At 40.4% G+C, this 15,044-nt stretch overlaps 1 protein-coding gene across 1 annotated transcript in view; it reads right to left on the reverse strand.

The window, feature by feature from the left end:
• The window catches only part of LOC105033935 (kinetochore protein NDC80 homolog), a 59,465-nt gene extending 45,183 nt beyond the window's left edge, over positions 1–14,282 (reverse strand). Inside the window, exons 1-2 of the mRNA XM_010908920.4 lie at positions 13,090–14,282; positions 5,906–6,152 (exon numbers count right to left, since the gene is read on the reverse strand). Of these exons, the coding sequence (XP_010907222.1) occupies positions 5,906–6,152; positions 13,090–14,204 (1,362 nt within the window). The 5' untranslated portion in view covers positions 14,205–14,282. The remainder of the gene's footprint in view (positions 1–5,905; positions 6,153–13,089) is intronic.
• Positions 14,283–15,044: the final 762 nt, after the last annotated feature.

The following is a 15,044-nucleotide window of genomic DNA, read 5'->3' on the forward strand; positions in this document are numbered from 1 at the left end:
TGACTCCCTGGTTTACTCCCTCGGAAGGACCTGACTACCATTATGGCAAGCAGAGTATCCAAGCGTATTGCAAGCTCGTGTTTGGATTTTCGAAGAATAGATTTGCGCGCCAACTTTGATTGAGACAAAGTCAACAATCCGAACTCTCTGAGCTCGTTCTGAGTAAGCTTTAGATTGGCCCATCGAGAGTCTTTGGATTAGATGGGCCTCAATCAAGACGACAGTAATCTGCAATGAAAAGTCTTCGAAAGTACTGTCAATCAGGGTTTGCCATACCGGGCCCAACCGCCCGGTATGGGGTGTGCCGAACCGTCCCGACGGAGAACCAAGACGGTTCCGGCATGCAAAACGGTACACGTCGTTGCCGAGAAGAAAAAGAGAGGAAGAGAGAGAAATAGAGAGAGAGGGAGGAAGGAAGAAAAAGAAGGAAGGGGATCCGTCGGAGGGGCCGCCGGAGGCCCTCCGACGGGCAGCCGTGGCCGTCGGGCGGCGGAACAGCCTCCCGCGGCTCCGTGCGGGGAACAGGGGCGGATCGCCCCTGTTTCTCGAATTTTTTTTTTAAAAAAGATTTTTCAAAACGAAGTCGGCAAGTGGTTTGCCGACTTCACTTAATTAAGTCGGCAAACCACTTGCCGACTTCATTTTGAAAAAGCTTTTTAAAAAAAAAATCGAGAAACAGGGGCGAATCGCCCCTGTTCCCCCCGCGGAGCCGCGGGAGGCCGTTCCGCCGCCCGACGGCCACGGCTGTCCGCCGGAGGGCCTCCGACGGATTTCCCTCCCTCTCTTTCTTTCTCCTTCCCTCTCTCTCTCTATTTCTCTCTCTTTCTCTCTTTTTCTTTCCCGATTTTCTTCGTCGATTCGTCTCGATTCGGAACGAAATGGAGGCGTGCCATATCGTACCGCCGGTCGATCGATCCGACCACCGGTACCGGTACAGGAAACCTTGCTGTCAATAATATAACTTGACAATTAACTAATAGAATAATCCTTTCCCAGGAACACTATCCTCTTGCGACCAGCGAAGCCGAAGGCCTCGATGACCAAGAAGCGGGGGCTAACCTATACGGACCCCCGAAAGACCCTCGTTTTTCAGCGAGCTAACGCTCATGAAGACCTTAATCATGCGAGAAGCGAGGGCTCGAAGCCCACTGATCCAAGATATCAACAACGAAGACCTCGATGACCAAAAGATGGGGGTTAACCCATAGAGGACTCCTAACTCCTCGCTTTTCAGCAAGTTGAGCATCAAAAGATCTTAGTCTTATGGGAAGCAAAGGCTAACCCTAAAGAGCCTTCGAAGGACTAACCTATAAGGACCCGAAGGGCCCACCAACTTCGACTGTCCGAGATGAAAGTCTCGATCGAACTTTAGGAGCTTCTCGAAAACGCTTCACCCCCGGGCGAATATAACCATAAGAAGGTTGTTTCACTCATGAGCATGAAGACGGCCGAGAAGTGCCCTTTAAGTGGCAAAGCCGTAAGGCCTGACAGCCACAAACATAAAAGCTACGGCCCAAAGGCCACAAGCATATAAGCTACGATATGCATGCGACCGAAACTGACAATACCCATCGCTGGGACAAGCCCTTAGCTCCTCCTTGCCCCCAAGCAAGTTGAGAGAGAGCATTCTTCATTCCGAATAATACCGTCAGCTTCAGTCAATCACCGGATATCGAACAAGGCACATCAACAGCAGTTGCACAGGACCCAAAGACAAAAAAAAGTGCGAAAAAGAATATTTACTCCTTGAAAGTTAGGTTGTCATTACAAAGACAACAGCTTCAACAGGTTTGTGCCACACCAATAAGCCATCGGGGGTCCCCATGTTGGGATCCTCCCAATGGCAGGGTTGCAACCCCCCTGAGGACCACTTCAACTGCTGCATGGCCATCCCTCTCAGAAGCGCGCATCTCCCGAGCATACGGATGGAGATGCCTGCGGGAACGTGCCTGCCAACTGGATTTCCCACCAGAGGCTGTGGAAGAAGCCACTCTGCCAAAGAGGAAGCCAGAGCCCATTAAGAAGCCGCGGGTCTCCCCTTCAAGTGTGGCAGGGGAACAACCCCGAGCTGCCATGGATCCAAATCCTTCTCTGATATGGCCAAAGATTTTCAATACCTCCCATTCCAAATCGAAGCCCACATGGATCGTGGCGGCCAGGCTTGAGGAGCTAACTCCCTCAATCATGAGACATCCATTCATTGCTGCACCATGAAGTCACAAGTGGATCCTGGAAGAACAAAGGATCCTCCTTTTAAAGGAAGAGGGAAGTAGGTCACCCCTTGACAACCCCCGCCTATAAAAGACGGGTATTAGTTAGAGAGGTGTCACATAAGACGAACTTATCTATCGACAAGGAATCTAAATCTTATGCCCTTACGGAATTCTCATTCCCAAGACACAGCGACAGAAGCGGTGCCCTTGATATTCTACGAAAGCAGCTTTTCAAAAGAGATTCTCTGGTGCTCTTGAACACCTCCATCTTTTATAAGAACCCGTGAGGGCCCTATTTCTCCTAACGTTACCGGCCCTACATGGAGTTTGAACTCCTGGTCATCTCTAATTAAAAAGAAAAAAAGAGAAGGAGAAATCAAAAATCGGCAAGGGAACGAAGAACCCACCTACAATGGCACAAAAGACAAAAACAATTAACCAAGAGAGGTCACCGAAGGAAGCCGCTGGCAACCTAGAGAGACTGAAGGTGGCCGGAAGGGGAACTTCTCTAAGAGCTCGAAGGAGGCCGAAAACTTGGTCGAGAAGAAAGGAAAAAACTCAGGGAGCATAAGAAAAGCCAAAAAGAAAGTGCAACCCCCTTTTATAAGTACAGAAAAGCCAATATAGCCAGATCTCCCCTGACCAACGAATAGCCGACATCTGACACAGCCCCATTGGCCGGCAGAAATCAACAAACAATCCATTTATGAGTAACACTCGCAACGAAGCATGCCACCCTTCGAATCCCGCAAATCCACCTCACCTTTCTAGGTCATGATTAACCCTTGACATGACCCCTCCTTTTTTTCGAAAAGGCGCAAACACGTCATTCCAACGACAGCGGTTGCGTGTCTATAGCGGCCGTAGATCAGCTTACTCCCATCATCCGAACCCTCTCCGATTCGAACTCAGGAGTAGGAGACCATGTGTTGGGGGGTAATATATTACCCATGCCGAAGACACGTGGCGGCGGAGATCTTACTTCGGCCCGATCCGATCCCCACCCTCCAAGACCGCCACCACAGCACCGATTGGTGGTGAATGAGTATAATTTCAGTGGTAGATATATCATCCCAGAACTAAGGAAGCCACGCTAAAAGAAATCATTCAATGCATAATAAAGCAACAGGCCTCACTTTGGATCCAACCAATCCCCATCTTCTTACCAACCCTAACTTCGGCCACTGAACTTGGCTGTGGCAACCCCTCATGGTTCTGCCTGTGAGTCCCTAACTACTGGCAAATAAGGTGGCACCCGGGCATTAAGCATCGATCCAAGGAAGGATCTGAGTTCGGTATCATCTCCTGCCGAAGGATCCTACATCAATTCCTGCTTCTAGCCGCAAGCTGCCTTCCCTACAAGACTCGCTGGCTACCGCATTCAGAGAAGTAAACCCCCGTACCATCACATCCAATCACATCGCCCCCATGCGGGGCCATGCCACTCCAACGGCTGGCTGCGCGCCAAGAGAGGCCACATCAAATCAAGCCATCCTATAGGTGGCTAACTGCATGTCAGATAAAGTAACGTCTACCACCTTAGTCCAATCCGGAAGGAATGATTATCTGGACCACGCCTAGGTAAACCACCCAAGTCCCAAACGAATAACATGCCATTGCAACCCCCATATTTCATGAGTTTGGACGTCCTGGGTGGTACGGACGAAGGGATCAGAATGGTCTCCCATTATTCTTCCCCATATGACTTTTTCGCTTCCTATAAATAAAGATAAAAAAAGGATCCTCTAGGTATGCAAATACGCACACACCTCTAAACTTTTTGTTCCCCTCCTCTATTGCATTTTTCTGACTTGGGCGTCAGAGGATCTCCGCCAGAGCCAATTCCGATCAAGACTTCTTTTGTAGGTCGCCTTGCACCGACTGTCTCCAGCCATCCCGATCGGAGTCAGGTTTCTTCTGCAACACTAATGATAGTTGAGAAATGATATATCTAGTGGCTAGAAAGGTTGCAACGGATGTGGTAGGGGGGTATACAATTTGCACCCACATGATTTAAGTCCAATCATCAATAAGCATTGTTTCACTCATGCCACACAAGATATGGACTATGGCACACAATGTTAAGCCCGTGATAATACAATAGCATCCAAAAGATGGACCCTTCAAGGTGGTTCAAGATCCAACAATGACACGGCTGATGATCTAGCACATGAAGTACAGTCTTTAGATATCTCTGGATCGTCATCTTACACCAAATCCAAGTCTACACACCCAGCATACAAGTGAAAATTAGTATAACATAAGTTCTCCATTAATGCCAGGCTAATCTAAGCCAGCATTTCAGCTGAAAATTAAACCTTGTAGACTTCAGAATACTTTGTGTACATGCAACATAAATTGATCCATTAAATAGCTTGCTTTCTATCATATAAAGGATCGCTTATCATTAGACATTTTCCTCATTTTGTTCCTTTTCCAGCCAAGGAAGAGCTCATTGGATTTGGCTATTTATCTTCTAAAAGCTAGGAAAGAGTTTGCCTTTCTGATTTCAAAACATGCTCATCATTTTCCAGATGTCTTCTACACTTCTTATCCCACTGTAAAAGATAATTGCCCAGAACAGACTGAACTTCCTCTCACACTTGCATCTCAATCGCCCTTTATGATTAGCAATTACTTCTGGAGAAATCCCCCCAATGTCTAACATAGTGGAACATTTTGCCCTTTCAATCTTCCTAAGGTCTACCAGAAAGAAGTACAATAAGTACTATCAGCATGAGAATCTTCTGAGTAATCCTCTTTTACAATAAAAGATGGAACTCTCCTTAGAGAAAATGATAATGCACTAACTACAAAATGGAGCTTAAGAGTTAGAGAAACATTATTCTTACCAAATCATGTTTATTAGATCATCGCCCCCTGCTGGCAATCGGGTGCACTAGGGAATTTCTTGATCATTTTGTGAGGCCTGTTCATCAATGGAACATGCAACAATTTTTCATACTTTGCTGAGACTTCTTGTTGTCCAATTCCTCTCACCAAAAATTTTTATCAACCTCTTTTTGGTTGTAGAATTACTGTCTCAAGCTCAGTTGAACTATAAGATCTATGTCCTGGTCCTACGATAATCTAAGATGACTCAGAAAAATCACATTCAGTTGTAGGAATTTCATAGTGGATTAATGGAAAATGCAGACAGTCTCCTTCTTTGCTGACATTTCTTATTGTCTGATCCCTCTCTCCAGAAGTTCTACCAGCCTCTTTAGCAGCAGAAATGCTGCCTTGAGCTCAGTTGATCAATTAGATATGCACGACTGCCCATTGATAATTCTTGAATGACTTAGAAAATCATCAGGTTCACCCTCTTTAACTACCACGAACCTTCCATAAGATAACCTGCATATTGTCAAGCAAAGGACGAGTGATAAAGTTCTATAACAGGCCTTAAAGTTCAGTTGTCACCAAGAAAATAGTTTTTTATTGGAAAGAATCGCATAACTAAGTGACTAGGATCGTCCATGTCTACCAGCATGCAGGATCATAAAGCTATTTCCTTAGGCAGATAGCAGGCTTATGCGAGTTATCCATTAACTAGCTTTTAGTACCACCAAAATTGAATCAAAAAAGAATCATATTCCTAATTTTTATGTTTCTATTTAGAGAATGAAAAAACATATACCTAAAAAAGAATTTATGGTATAGAAATTATTATATAAAGGTTACAGACTCACATCATCAATTTTGAACTGGAGAGCTGCAAGGCGGTCCCTCTTCTCATCGAGCATCTTAACATTTTCCCGTGATTGTTCTTGTAGATTTATTGATTCCTCCAATTTTGAGACGGATGCTTTCTTTGTATCCTCAGCAAGAGCGCTGAGTGCAGGTTTTAGGATAGTTTTGTAATTGGTGCCCAATACTTCAGCTGGAGAAGATCCTCTAGCATTCAGGACATACTGAAAATCATTTCCAAGTTTTAACCTTCAAAACAGTAGAAAATAAAATGTCAAAAGGCATCAAGTCAGTGACCACAAACAAGCTGATAAAACAGAAATCAAGAAGAAAATAACAAAGAATGCAGATATGAAAATAAAAGTAAGGCAGGAGCAACAGGTGAGTTCATATATATGAGAAAATGCTGGGATGTCCTAGGTTTCAGATAGCATATTGTAACTCTCCAAGAAGAAATGCACCAGGATCCTTTGTAATTAATTCTAGGTTTCAGAAAGTGATACAAAAGACAATTGTAGAGTTCAAAAATGTCCAATGAATCCCTAAGTTCTAAAAATGGCTAGTGTTTTAGCATTTCAATTAATCAGAAAAAGGTTCTAAACACTAATCTATCTCAACATTCAGATGAAAAACTATAGGCTTTAGAGATTTAAAACATTTTCAAACTAGATTTGTTTTAAGGATTCAAAAGAAAATGTATACCCAAAACAAAAAGTACAAACTAACTTGAAAATGAGAGGTGGTAAAGGAATTTTCTCAAAGAAGGAACACAACAGCTAAACTCGAAAGGAATGCCAAGACTTGAAAAACACAATTTAAAGACATGGAATACTTACTCAAAGTCCGGTACCAAAAGAAAACCACAGAAGCCTCATCTGAGCTTTCCTATCTTAGGAAAGGCACATGCTCTTCTTCCTCTTTTCTTCCTAACCTACCCCTATTGATCTCTGCATATAGGCATGGAAAGCCAATTCAGGTGATTCATTACGTCAGTTAAATAGTCAATCCAAGAAGGTCTTTCAGGTCAATTGGGTAAGCAGGTTACATAAGTCAGCAATTCAACAACCTCAAGAAACAGGGTGAATTCACATGAGTTTTTCTAAGAAAATAAAGTTTGTTCTAATAATTTACTGAATTACTTAATGGAGTTTGTTAAAACTATAGCTTTCCTTATAGCCTAGTTGGCCACATCAGTACAAAGCAAGCTTTGTTTCCTCATTGGCTCTTTGTGAATCCCATCTGACCTGTTTTCTCCCTTGTGCTTGGCCATGGCCTCCCGCATCAACATGCCAATAACCACTCCTCTGCCTTCCACCTTTCTTCATCAGGCATAGGATAAACGCACTAATATAGCTGCCTCCCTTTTGACCTTAACTCACCACAAATTTTTAAACAAAAATAAGGATGTACTCCGGCATAAAATGAGAGGGAGAAATATAGAGAATAAAAGAGCAAAAGTAAGAGGGTCACACATATTCTCTTGCCCATTATTCTTAAGCAACAATGAGGTCATACTCGGTGAAAATTCCTTTTTCTCCATCTTGCTCCATCCCAAAGTTGCTCCTTTTGTACTTCTGCCAATGAAAAATATTTTAACAACACCAGCATCATATTCTTGTATAACCTCACATCTAAACATCCCCAATATTACAGATGCACCAATATTTGGTATGTCACTGCTTTGCCTTTGGAAATTGTATCATCTTTGCTGCAGAACTTATAAGAAATCAGCTTATAGAAACAGAATGTATATCCATAGGGTTCGAGAAGTTTGAGCTTTATATGATAATTTAAGAGAAATATTTCAGTGAAGAAAAGGACCAAAAGTTCCATGGCAACCTTAACCTTAGATTCAAGGTTATTCCACTTCTACAAAGATGAGTCACAAGTATTTTTCAGGATGTAGCGAAAGAAAAATTATGTTTGCCCCAAGTACAAGTAGTTATATCACCATGAAAAACTGTTTTCTGTTTTACAGGGGCATAATTTAATGTATAGCATTGGTACATGTTTCCAAAATTATCCAAACAAACCATCAACCAAAACCTCCTTTCCCAGTCTTGAAGCCTCTTCTTCCTATCCCATTCTTTAATTTAATCACATCCATCTTTCCTACATCAGTATATATGATTTCCTTTGATCAAAATCAGTTGTTTCATAAAGAAAATTGTTTCCATTTTTTCCCTCTTTAAAACACCAATTCATGCCCAATAACCAAAGGACTTTCTTTCTTCTTATTTTTTGCCTGAACTTTGAAACAAATTACAGAATCACCAAAGACACTCTTACGTTTCCTGGGCTTCTATCTCTTTCACACAGTCATCAAAACTACCAAGAGAAAAGCCCAGCAGGACTTCATAAACGCCCAGGAGAATATAATTCTCACTTTTAGCTGATATAGCAAAGCAGGGTAATGGAGAAAGCATTATGTTAAATAAATTTAAAAGAGAGTAAAGTTAAATATTCTGAAGAATAATATCATTTTGAAAAAACTCTCTAAGGAAATGTCTAATTAAGATAACATGTAAATCATGAATTACCTCCCATTTGAATTCATAAAAATAATCAAGAATCCAAATTGCTTAACAAGGAACTTTGATTCCCCAACTTACGTACCAATTCCAAATTTTCGGGTTGGCTCAAAATAGCAACTTCTAAATGTTAAGTACCTCCCATTTGAATTCAATAAAAATAATCAAAAATCGAAATTGCTTATCCATGAAAGTTGATTCTCCAACTTTAGTACCAATTCCAAATTTTCAGGTTGGCTCAAAATAGCAACTTCTAAATGTTAAGGTAATCCACACACCTTAAAGCCTCACAAATTCTAGAATATCCAAACATTGCTAAAATTTGAAGGTTCATAAAAGAACTGATTTACATGTTAGTGTCCCAGAAGTACGATCTATTTTATTACTCTTAAGCACATTGCACATCAATAGACATATATATTTCTCTAAGCATATAGTGGATTATTACATCATACAAAATTACAAATACCCACTTTCCCTTTTAAGAGCCATGGTTCCTCTCTCCTAAACCCAAACTTACTCAAGTACCCACTTTCTATTAACGTAATTAAAGGCTTTACTCCATACCTCTATCTGAGCAACTAAATTGATCTTTGCCGCATCAGTCAGCACTATTTCATCTAAAAATAACATAAATCACAATATCCTTCTACAAGGCAACAGTATCTCCATCTCCAACTAGTGCAATAAGATATTGGGTCACATTTGACCAGAGTTTGAAGATGCAATTATGTTTCAGTTTCAGATCAAATTTTGAAGCTTTATCCAAAAAAATATTCAAAAATAATGAAAAAGTAGGAAAATAAGAGAAACAAAAAATGCTAAGGAAACATATATACAGTTTTGAATTATATTGTATTGCTAGCGATCATCAAAGTTACAATTCCTGTGTTTCTGGATCACATGCCTGAAAATATGAAAATCATAAAGATCTTTGAAAACCAATGAAATGTTATAGAAGTATGATTGGTAAAAACTAATGTAGGAAAACCTGCTACTATATTTAGAATATACTACCATAGAGCTATATATAAATGTGAATTTGATATAATCACTACCATCATACTAATCATCTAATACTGACATAAAACCTAGAATCTACATCACCGGGGATTTAAACTTAGGGATGGCAATTTACTCTGCCCCATTGGCTACCCAACCAGACCTGACCCTAATAGGGCAGGTTCTAACCTAACCTACAGCAAATCTGGTGCAGGTGAGAGTAAATGGTAAAACCCACCCCGAACTTGACCCAAATATACATAACTCTTCATAAATCCCCTCCCCACAATTCACCCTAGTTGCTCCACCCATAAAAAAGATTGAACATGTGAAAGATTACATATTGTGATGCTAAGTTGTTTATATTTTAGTTAAGCTTTTCTTAGTTTAAAGGACATTAGACTTCTATCTTTTAGTTGCATTTCTATTCTTGTTGAAAATTTAATTTGTTATGCTCTATATCTCCAACTCTTATTTTGCTTAATATTATCTTAAGTACTAAGATTTATTTTTATATTCTTTTTTATTTGTTGGATTTGTATGCTGAAAAAATACTTATTCTAGATTTATGCTACCTGATCCATCCAACCTACCATATCTAACTCTACCCACTGTCCTTCCTTGAGATGAGTACAAGTGGGTATAAGTAATGGCCTATCCGACCCATACCTGACTCATTGTTGTCCCTATTTAAACTAAGAACTAGCAAAACTTAAGCTTAAATATTGTGCATAGACTTTGTCTCCTACTTCAATTTGAAGATTATCTTAAAGACCCAAAAGATTCTCTTACATGCTAAGGACAAATATACATCTAAAATTGTATACCTTTGATCTAGTTACCTTTCTCATAATTAACCTTAACCTCTAACCTTAATTGCATTAACAAATTGTGACTTTTCTTAATATTGATATCATTATCTTTTATTTTAGGACAATGCAACCAATTTGCATGCTTCTAGAATACCAAATATTCACCCTCATCATTATTTTGAAACTTCAATACAATTAAACTAATCTGATGTTGAATGTCACAACACCATATTGTGATAAAGAATTTGATTTGTTGGGGACATCACCTTATTTGGTTGGGTGCAATTGCATAGAGTATAAAGAATGGACTTGCAACTTGGAGAAAAGGCAAGCAATAGTCTCAAATGCAAAGGCATTGGTTTTAACATTGCCCCTGAAAGTCTTCAAAGAAGCATAGGCCAAGACACAAAAGTGCCAGCTTGAAGACATAAAAGAGAAAAGCAAACATTCTGAGAATAAGGTTGTGGAAGAAGAAACCACCCAGAAAAAAAAGATCAAATAAGGCTGAATGATCATACATTATCAATCATTTAAAAAAAAAAAAAAGGAAAGAAAACGGCTACTTCAAGGTCCTTTTATTCAGCTGAAAGGGGTACCATAATTAGTCTGTGAAAGCAAATTGATGCTAGTGCACCAGGCTAAAAGAGAAATTAAATATAGAGATCTGAAGTCTAGAAATTTGTAAATATCTTCATATGATATCAATGAAATCCCTCATGGCCGCTGTTGCCATAACATCAGATGATTGCTGTCAAATCATGATTCATGATAAAGAATTTCCTACAGCTCATTAACAATAACAGAATTCTTTCTTCTTGGTCGGTGTTGGGGGGTAAGGGTTCTAGATTATTTACACAATAACAGCAAGTGCAGAAGATTGCAACACGAAAAAAGACCAGATGAGGCATAAAATGGGAGAAAGCTTTTACCACTTCCACCTATACCCAAACAAGTTAATAAAGTTGGATCGCATGAGCACAAAATCTAAGTTATAATTGGGTGTAGTGAAGATGGTGTAGGAAGGTAAAAAAGCTTTAGCACAGCAATATATCCCCCTCGATTTGTTATTCCTTACATCCTTGTATAAGTTATAGCCTTTAACTTCCCTCATGCACCAAACCAGTAAAGGATGCAAAACTTTTCCTCTTACTTTTCATCAACTGAGATCATAAATACTTAAATACAAGAACTTTCCCTCTACCATTACTACTTCACTGACTTAGAAACAATTAACTACCTTTTTAAATGCAATAAACAAATCACTACTGCTTTTTGGACCATATCAACTCCCCTGTTGATGAAGCAACATATGAAGTTCAGAACAGATTTATCTCCTGAGTATGATTGAATTTGATCGGAATATATATACATACATACACACATACATGTGTGTGTATATATATGTATGTATGTATGTATATATATATGTATGTATGTATGTATGTATGTATGTATATATATGTATGTATGTATACATACATACATGCATATACATATATGTATGTATGTACATACATACATATCTACACACACACACATATATATACATATGTATATATGTACATATATGTACATATATATATATATATGTATGTATGTATGTATGTATGTATATATATATATATTTATATATATATATGTGTGTGTGTGTGTGTGTGTGTGTATATGTATGTATGTATGTATGTATGTGTGTGTGTGTGTGTGTGTGTGTGTGTGTGTGTGTGTGTGTGTGTATATATATGTATGTATCTGTGTATGTATAGATGTATGTATGTATACATGTATGTATGTCTGTATACATGTATGTATGTATGTCTGTATATATATATATATATATATATATATATATATATATATATATATATATATATATATATATATATATATATATATATATATATATATATATATGTATGTATGTATGTATATATGTATATATGCATGTGTATCTATATATGTATATATGTATGTGTGTATATATATGTGTGTATATATGTGTGTGTGTGTGTGTGTGTGTGTATGTATGTATGTATGTATATGTATATATATACACATATATATGTATATATATACACACACACACACACATATATATATATATGTATGTACACACACACACACATATATATAGATACATAGATATATGTATATATATGCATGTATGTATATATATATGTATGTATATATATGTATGTATGTATATAGATGTATGTATATATATATATGTATGTATATAGATGTATGTATGTATGTATGTATATATATATATATACACATATATATATATATATAGATGTATGTATATATATATATAGATGTATGTATATATATATAGATACATATGTGCATACATACATATTGATACATAAGTACATACATACATATATGTACATACATACAGATATGTACACATATACATACATACAGATATGTATATATATGTGCATATGTACAGATATGTACATATGTACACATATGTGCATATGTACACATATGTATCTATGTATGTATGTAGAAATTGATAGTTAGATAGACACACACATATATGTATGTATGTGTATATATGCATATATGCTCTGTTCTGAATACAAAGTCATTGCCAGAAAGAAAAAACAAAAAAAAAACCATTAGATAAGCCACCCCATATGCAGAATCGTGAACATAGATTTCTTTCATATACAAGTGTATTTACACAACCAATATAATGAAATCACCCAAAACAAAGTCCATCTTACTCTAGTTGCAGGATTAGATGTTATATATATCAAAAGAAATAAGAGGAGAATCGAATTATGCATAATGATTCAGATTGTGTGTGTGATGAGATCATAGGGAGATTACTTTCTGATTGCCTGATTGCACTGTTCTGACAGCACCTCAAGCTCGTTGAGTTTTCGCCCAACTGCTGCCTCAAGCTCCCATGCCTTCTCCTCCAGCACATTCCTCCCACTCTCTGCCTCTGCTACATCCCTCTCGACAGCCTGCAGCTCCCTCTTCATCCTCTCCGCATCCCTCACGTTCACCGTCTGTGCATCTATCCTCTTCCGCAGCTCCTCGTTCTCCTCGCAGATCCTCCGGATCTCCTTCTCCTTCGCTTCCAGCTCCTTCTCCCAGTCTCCCAGCGCCGACTCCATCGCGGCCACCTTCCCGCCCCAGGTGTCGACGACCGCCTGGAACTTCTTGACGTCCTCCACCAGCATGGCACGCTCGCAATCAAGGGCCTGGGGACGGGAGGGGCCCGAGGTGAGGGCGCGGAGCTTGGCCTCAAGGTCATTTGCCTGCTTCTCGAGGGCTTCAACAGCAGCGGTAGCATTGGCGGCCTGATGCTGGGCCTTGCGGAGATACTCTTCATCGAGGTCGGCAACGGCGTCATCATCGCCGCCAATGAAGAGGGAGTAGCTGCGGGCGACGTAGAGGAGGAAATCGTTGGTGGCGGTCTGGTCGATGGGAGGGGCAAGGTGATCGGAGACGCGGGCGAGCTGGACGAGCCAGTAGAGGACGGAGAGGAGGGGGGGCCAGGCGTGGGGGGTGCCCGGTGCCTTGAGGGCGGAGCGGTTGAGCTTGACGGGGCAGCCGAGGTGCCGGAGGAGGGCGGGCAGGTCGTCGTCGAGGTCGGCGAGGGGCCAGTCAAGGCGGGCGAGCACGAAGCGGAAGGCGTCGGTGATCTCGCGGCCGGACGGCAGTGGGGGGCGGAGGGAGGTCGGGGCGGAGAGGGAGGAGAGGTAAGCGTTCACGGATCGGAGGGCAGCGGACTGGGAGGAGCGGTCGGTGAGGAGAGCGGAGGCGATGGAGGAGGGGCGGCCGCCGGCGGAGGACGGCCGGCTGCTGCGCAGGCTGGCATCGGAATCCCGGCCGCCGCCGATGTCAAAGGGGCGGCCAACGTCGAACGGCGCTGCCCTATCAGGAAGGCCGGCGATGGAGGCTTTAGGTAAGCGGCGGCGCCCTCCTCGCTGCATCCCTTCCCTTTTGTTCCCTCACAGGAATTCACTCTTTCCCGCTTTTGTCCCAAAATCTAAGGTGGGTTTTGAAATTGGTGTGCGCCACTTGCAGTTTTGATGTCGCATAGAACTCTCCCCCACCGCCACCACCCAAGCGCCGCTACACCGAAATAACGGACCCTCCTCGAACCGTTATATCCCTTTATGCCGGAAAAAACGCCCGTTACCTAACCAAGTTTCTGCATCGCATCAAAATTCTGATATTTTTTAAATTGTTCTTGAATTTTTTCCCCGGCAATTACCAATTTGGAAATGTAGATTGTTTTGGTCACCTTAGAAATAACTTGTTTAAGTTAGTACTTCCTGCAGTGTGTCCATGTGGAAGCATATATCATGATGAGGCATTGGCATATAGAGCTTTTATTCTTTGTTTGGTTTATAGGGACGGAGGCTATAATGGAATAGAGATTCCATGTTTGACCCAATTCCGACACTTGGTATATTTGGTCAACAAGAATGAGAAAAATCAGAATTAATTGGAACCAAAATGGATTAGGAATGAAAACCAAGGAATCAGAATTGACATTCCCATTCCAATGTTAGGGTTATACAAAATGGATTGCAAGGGAATGGAATAGCCATTCCATTCCATTGTTTGTTGCAATGATCTTTATATGTAGGAACGAAAACATATTTTATATTTTACCTAAAATTATCTTATCCTTATGGACAATTTACATATATTAAATGTTATGGTGGTATCATGGATGCCTCGGATTCATATTCGAAACGTAGATTTGAAGGCATGCTGAGCCATATACTTACTGTAAAGAGACATACTGAACTATCTGCTTGCTA

The sequence above is a fragment of the Elaeis guineensis genome, chromosome 13, assembly GCF_000442705.2.
Source record: "Elaeis guineensis isolate ETL-2024a chromosome 13, EG11, whole genome shotgun sequence".
NCBI classification, from domain to species: Eukaryota; Viridiplantae; Streptophyta; class Magnoliopsida; order Arecales; family Arecaceae; genus Elaeis; species Elaeis guineensis.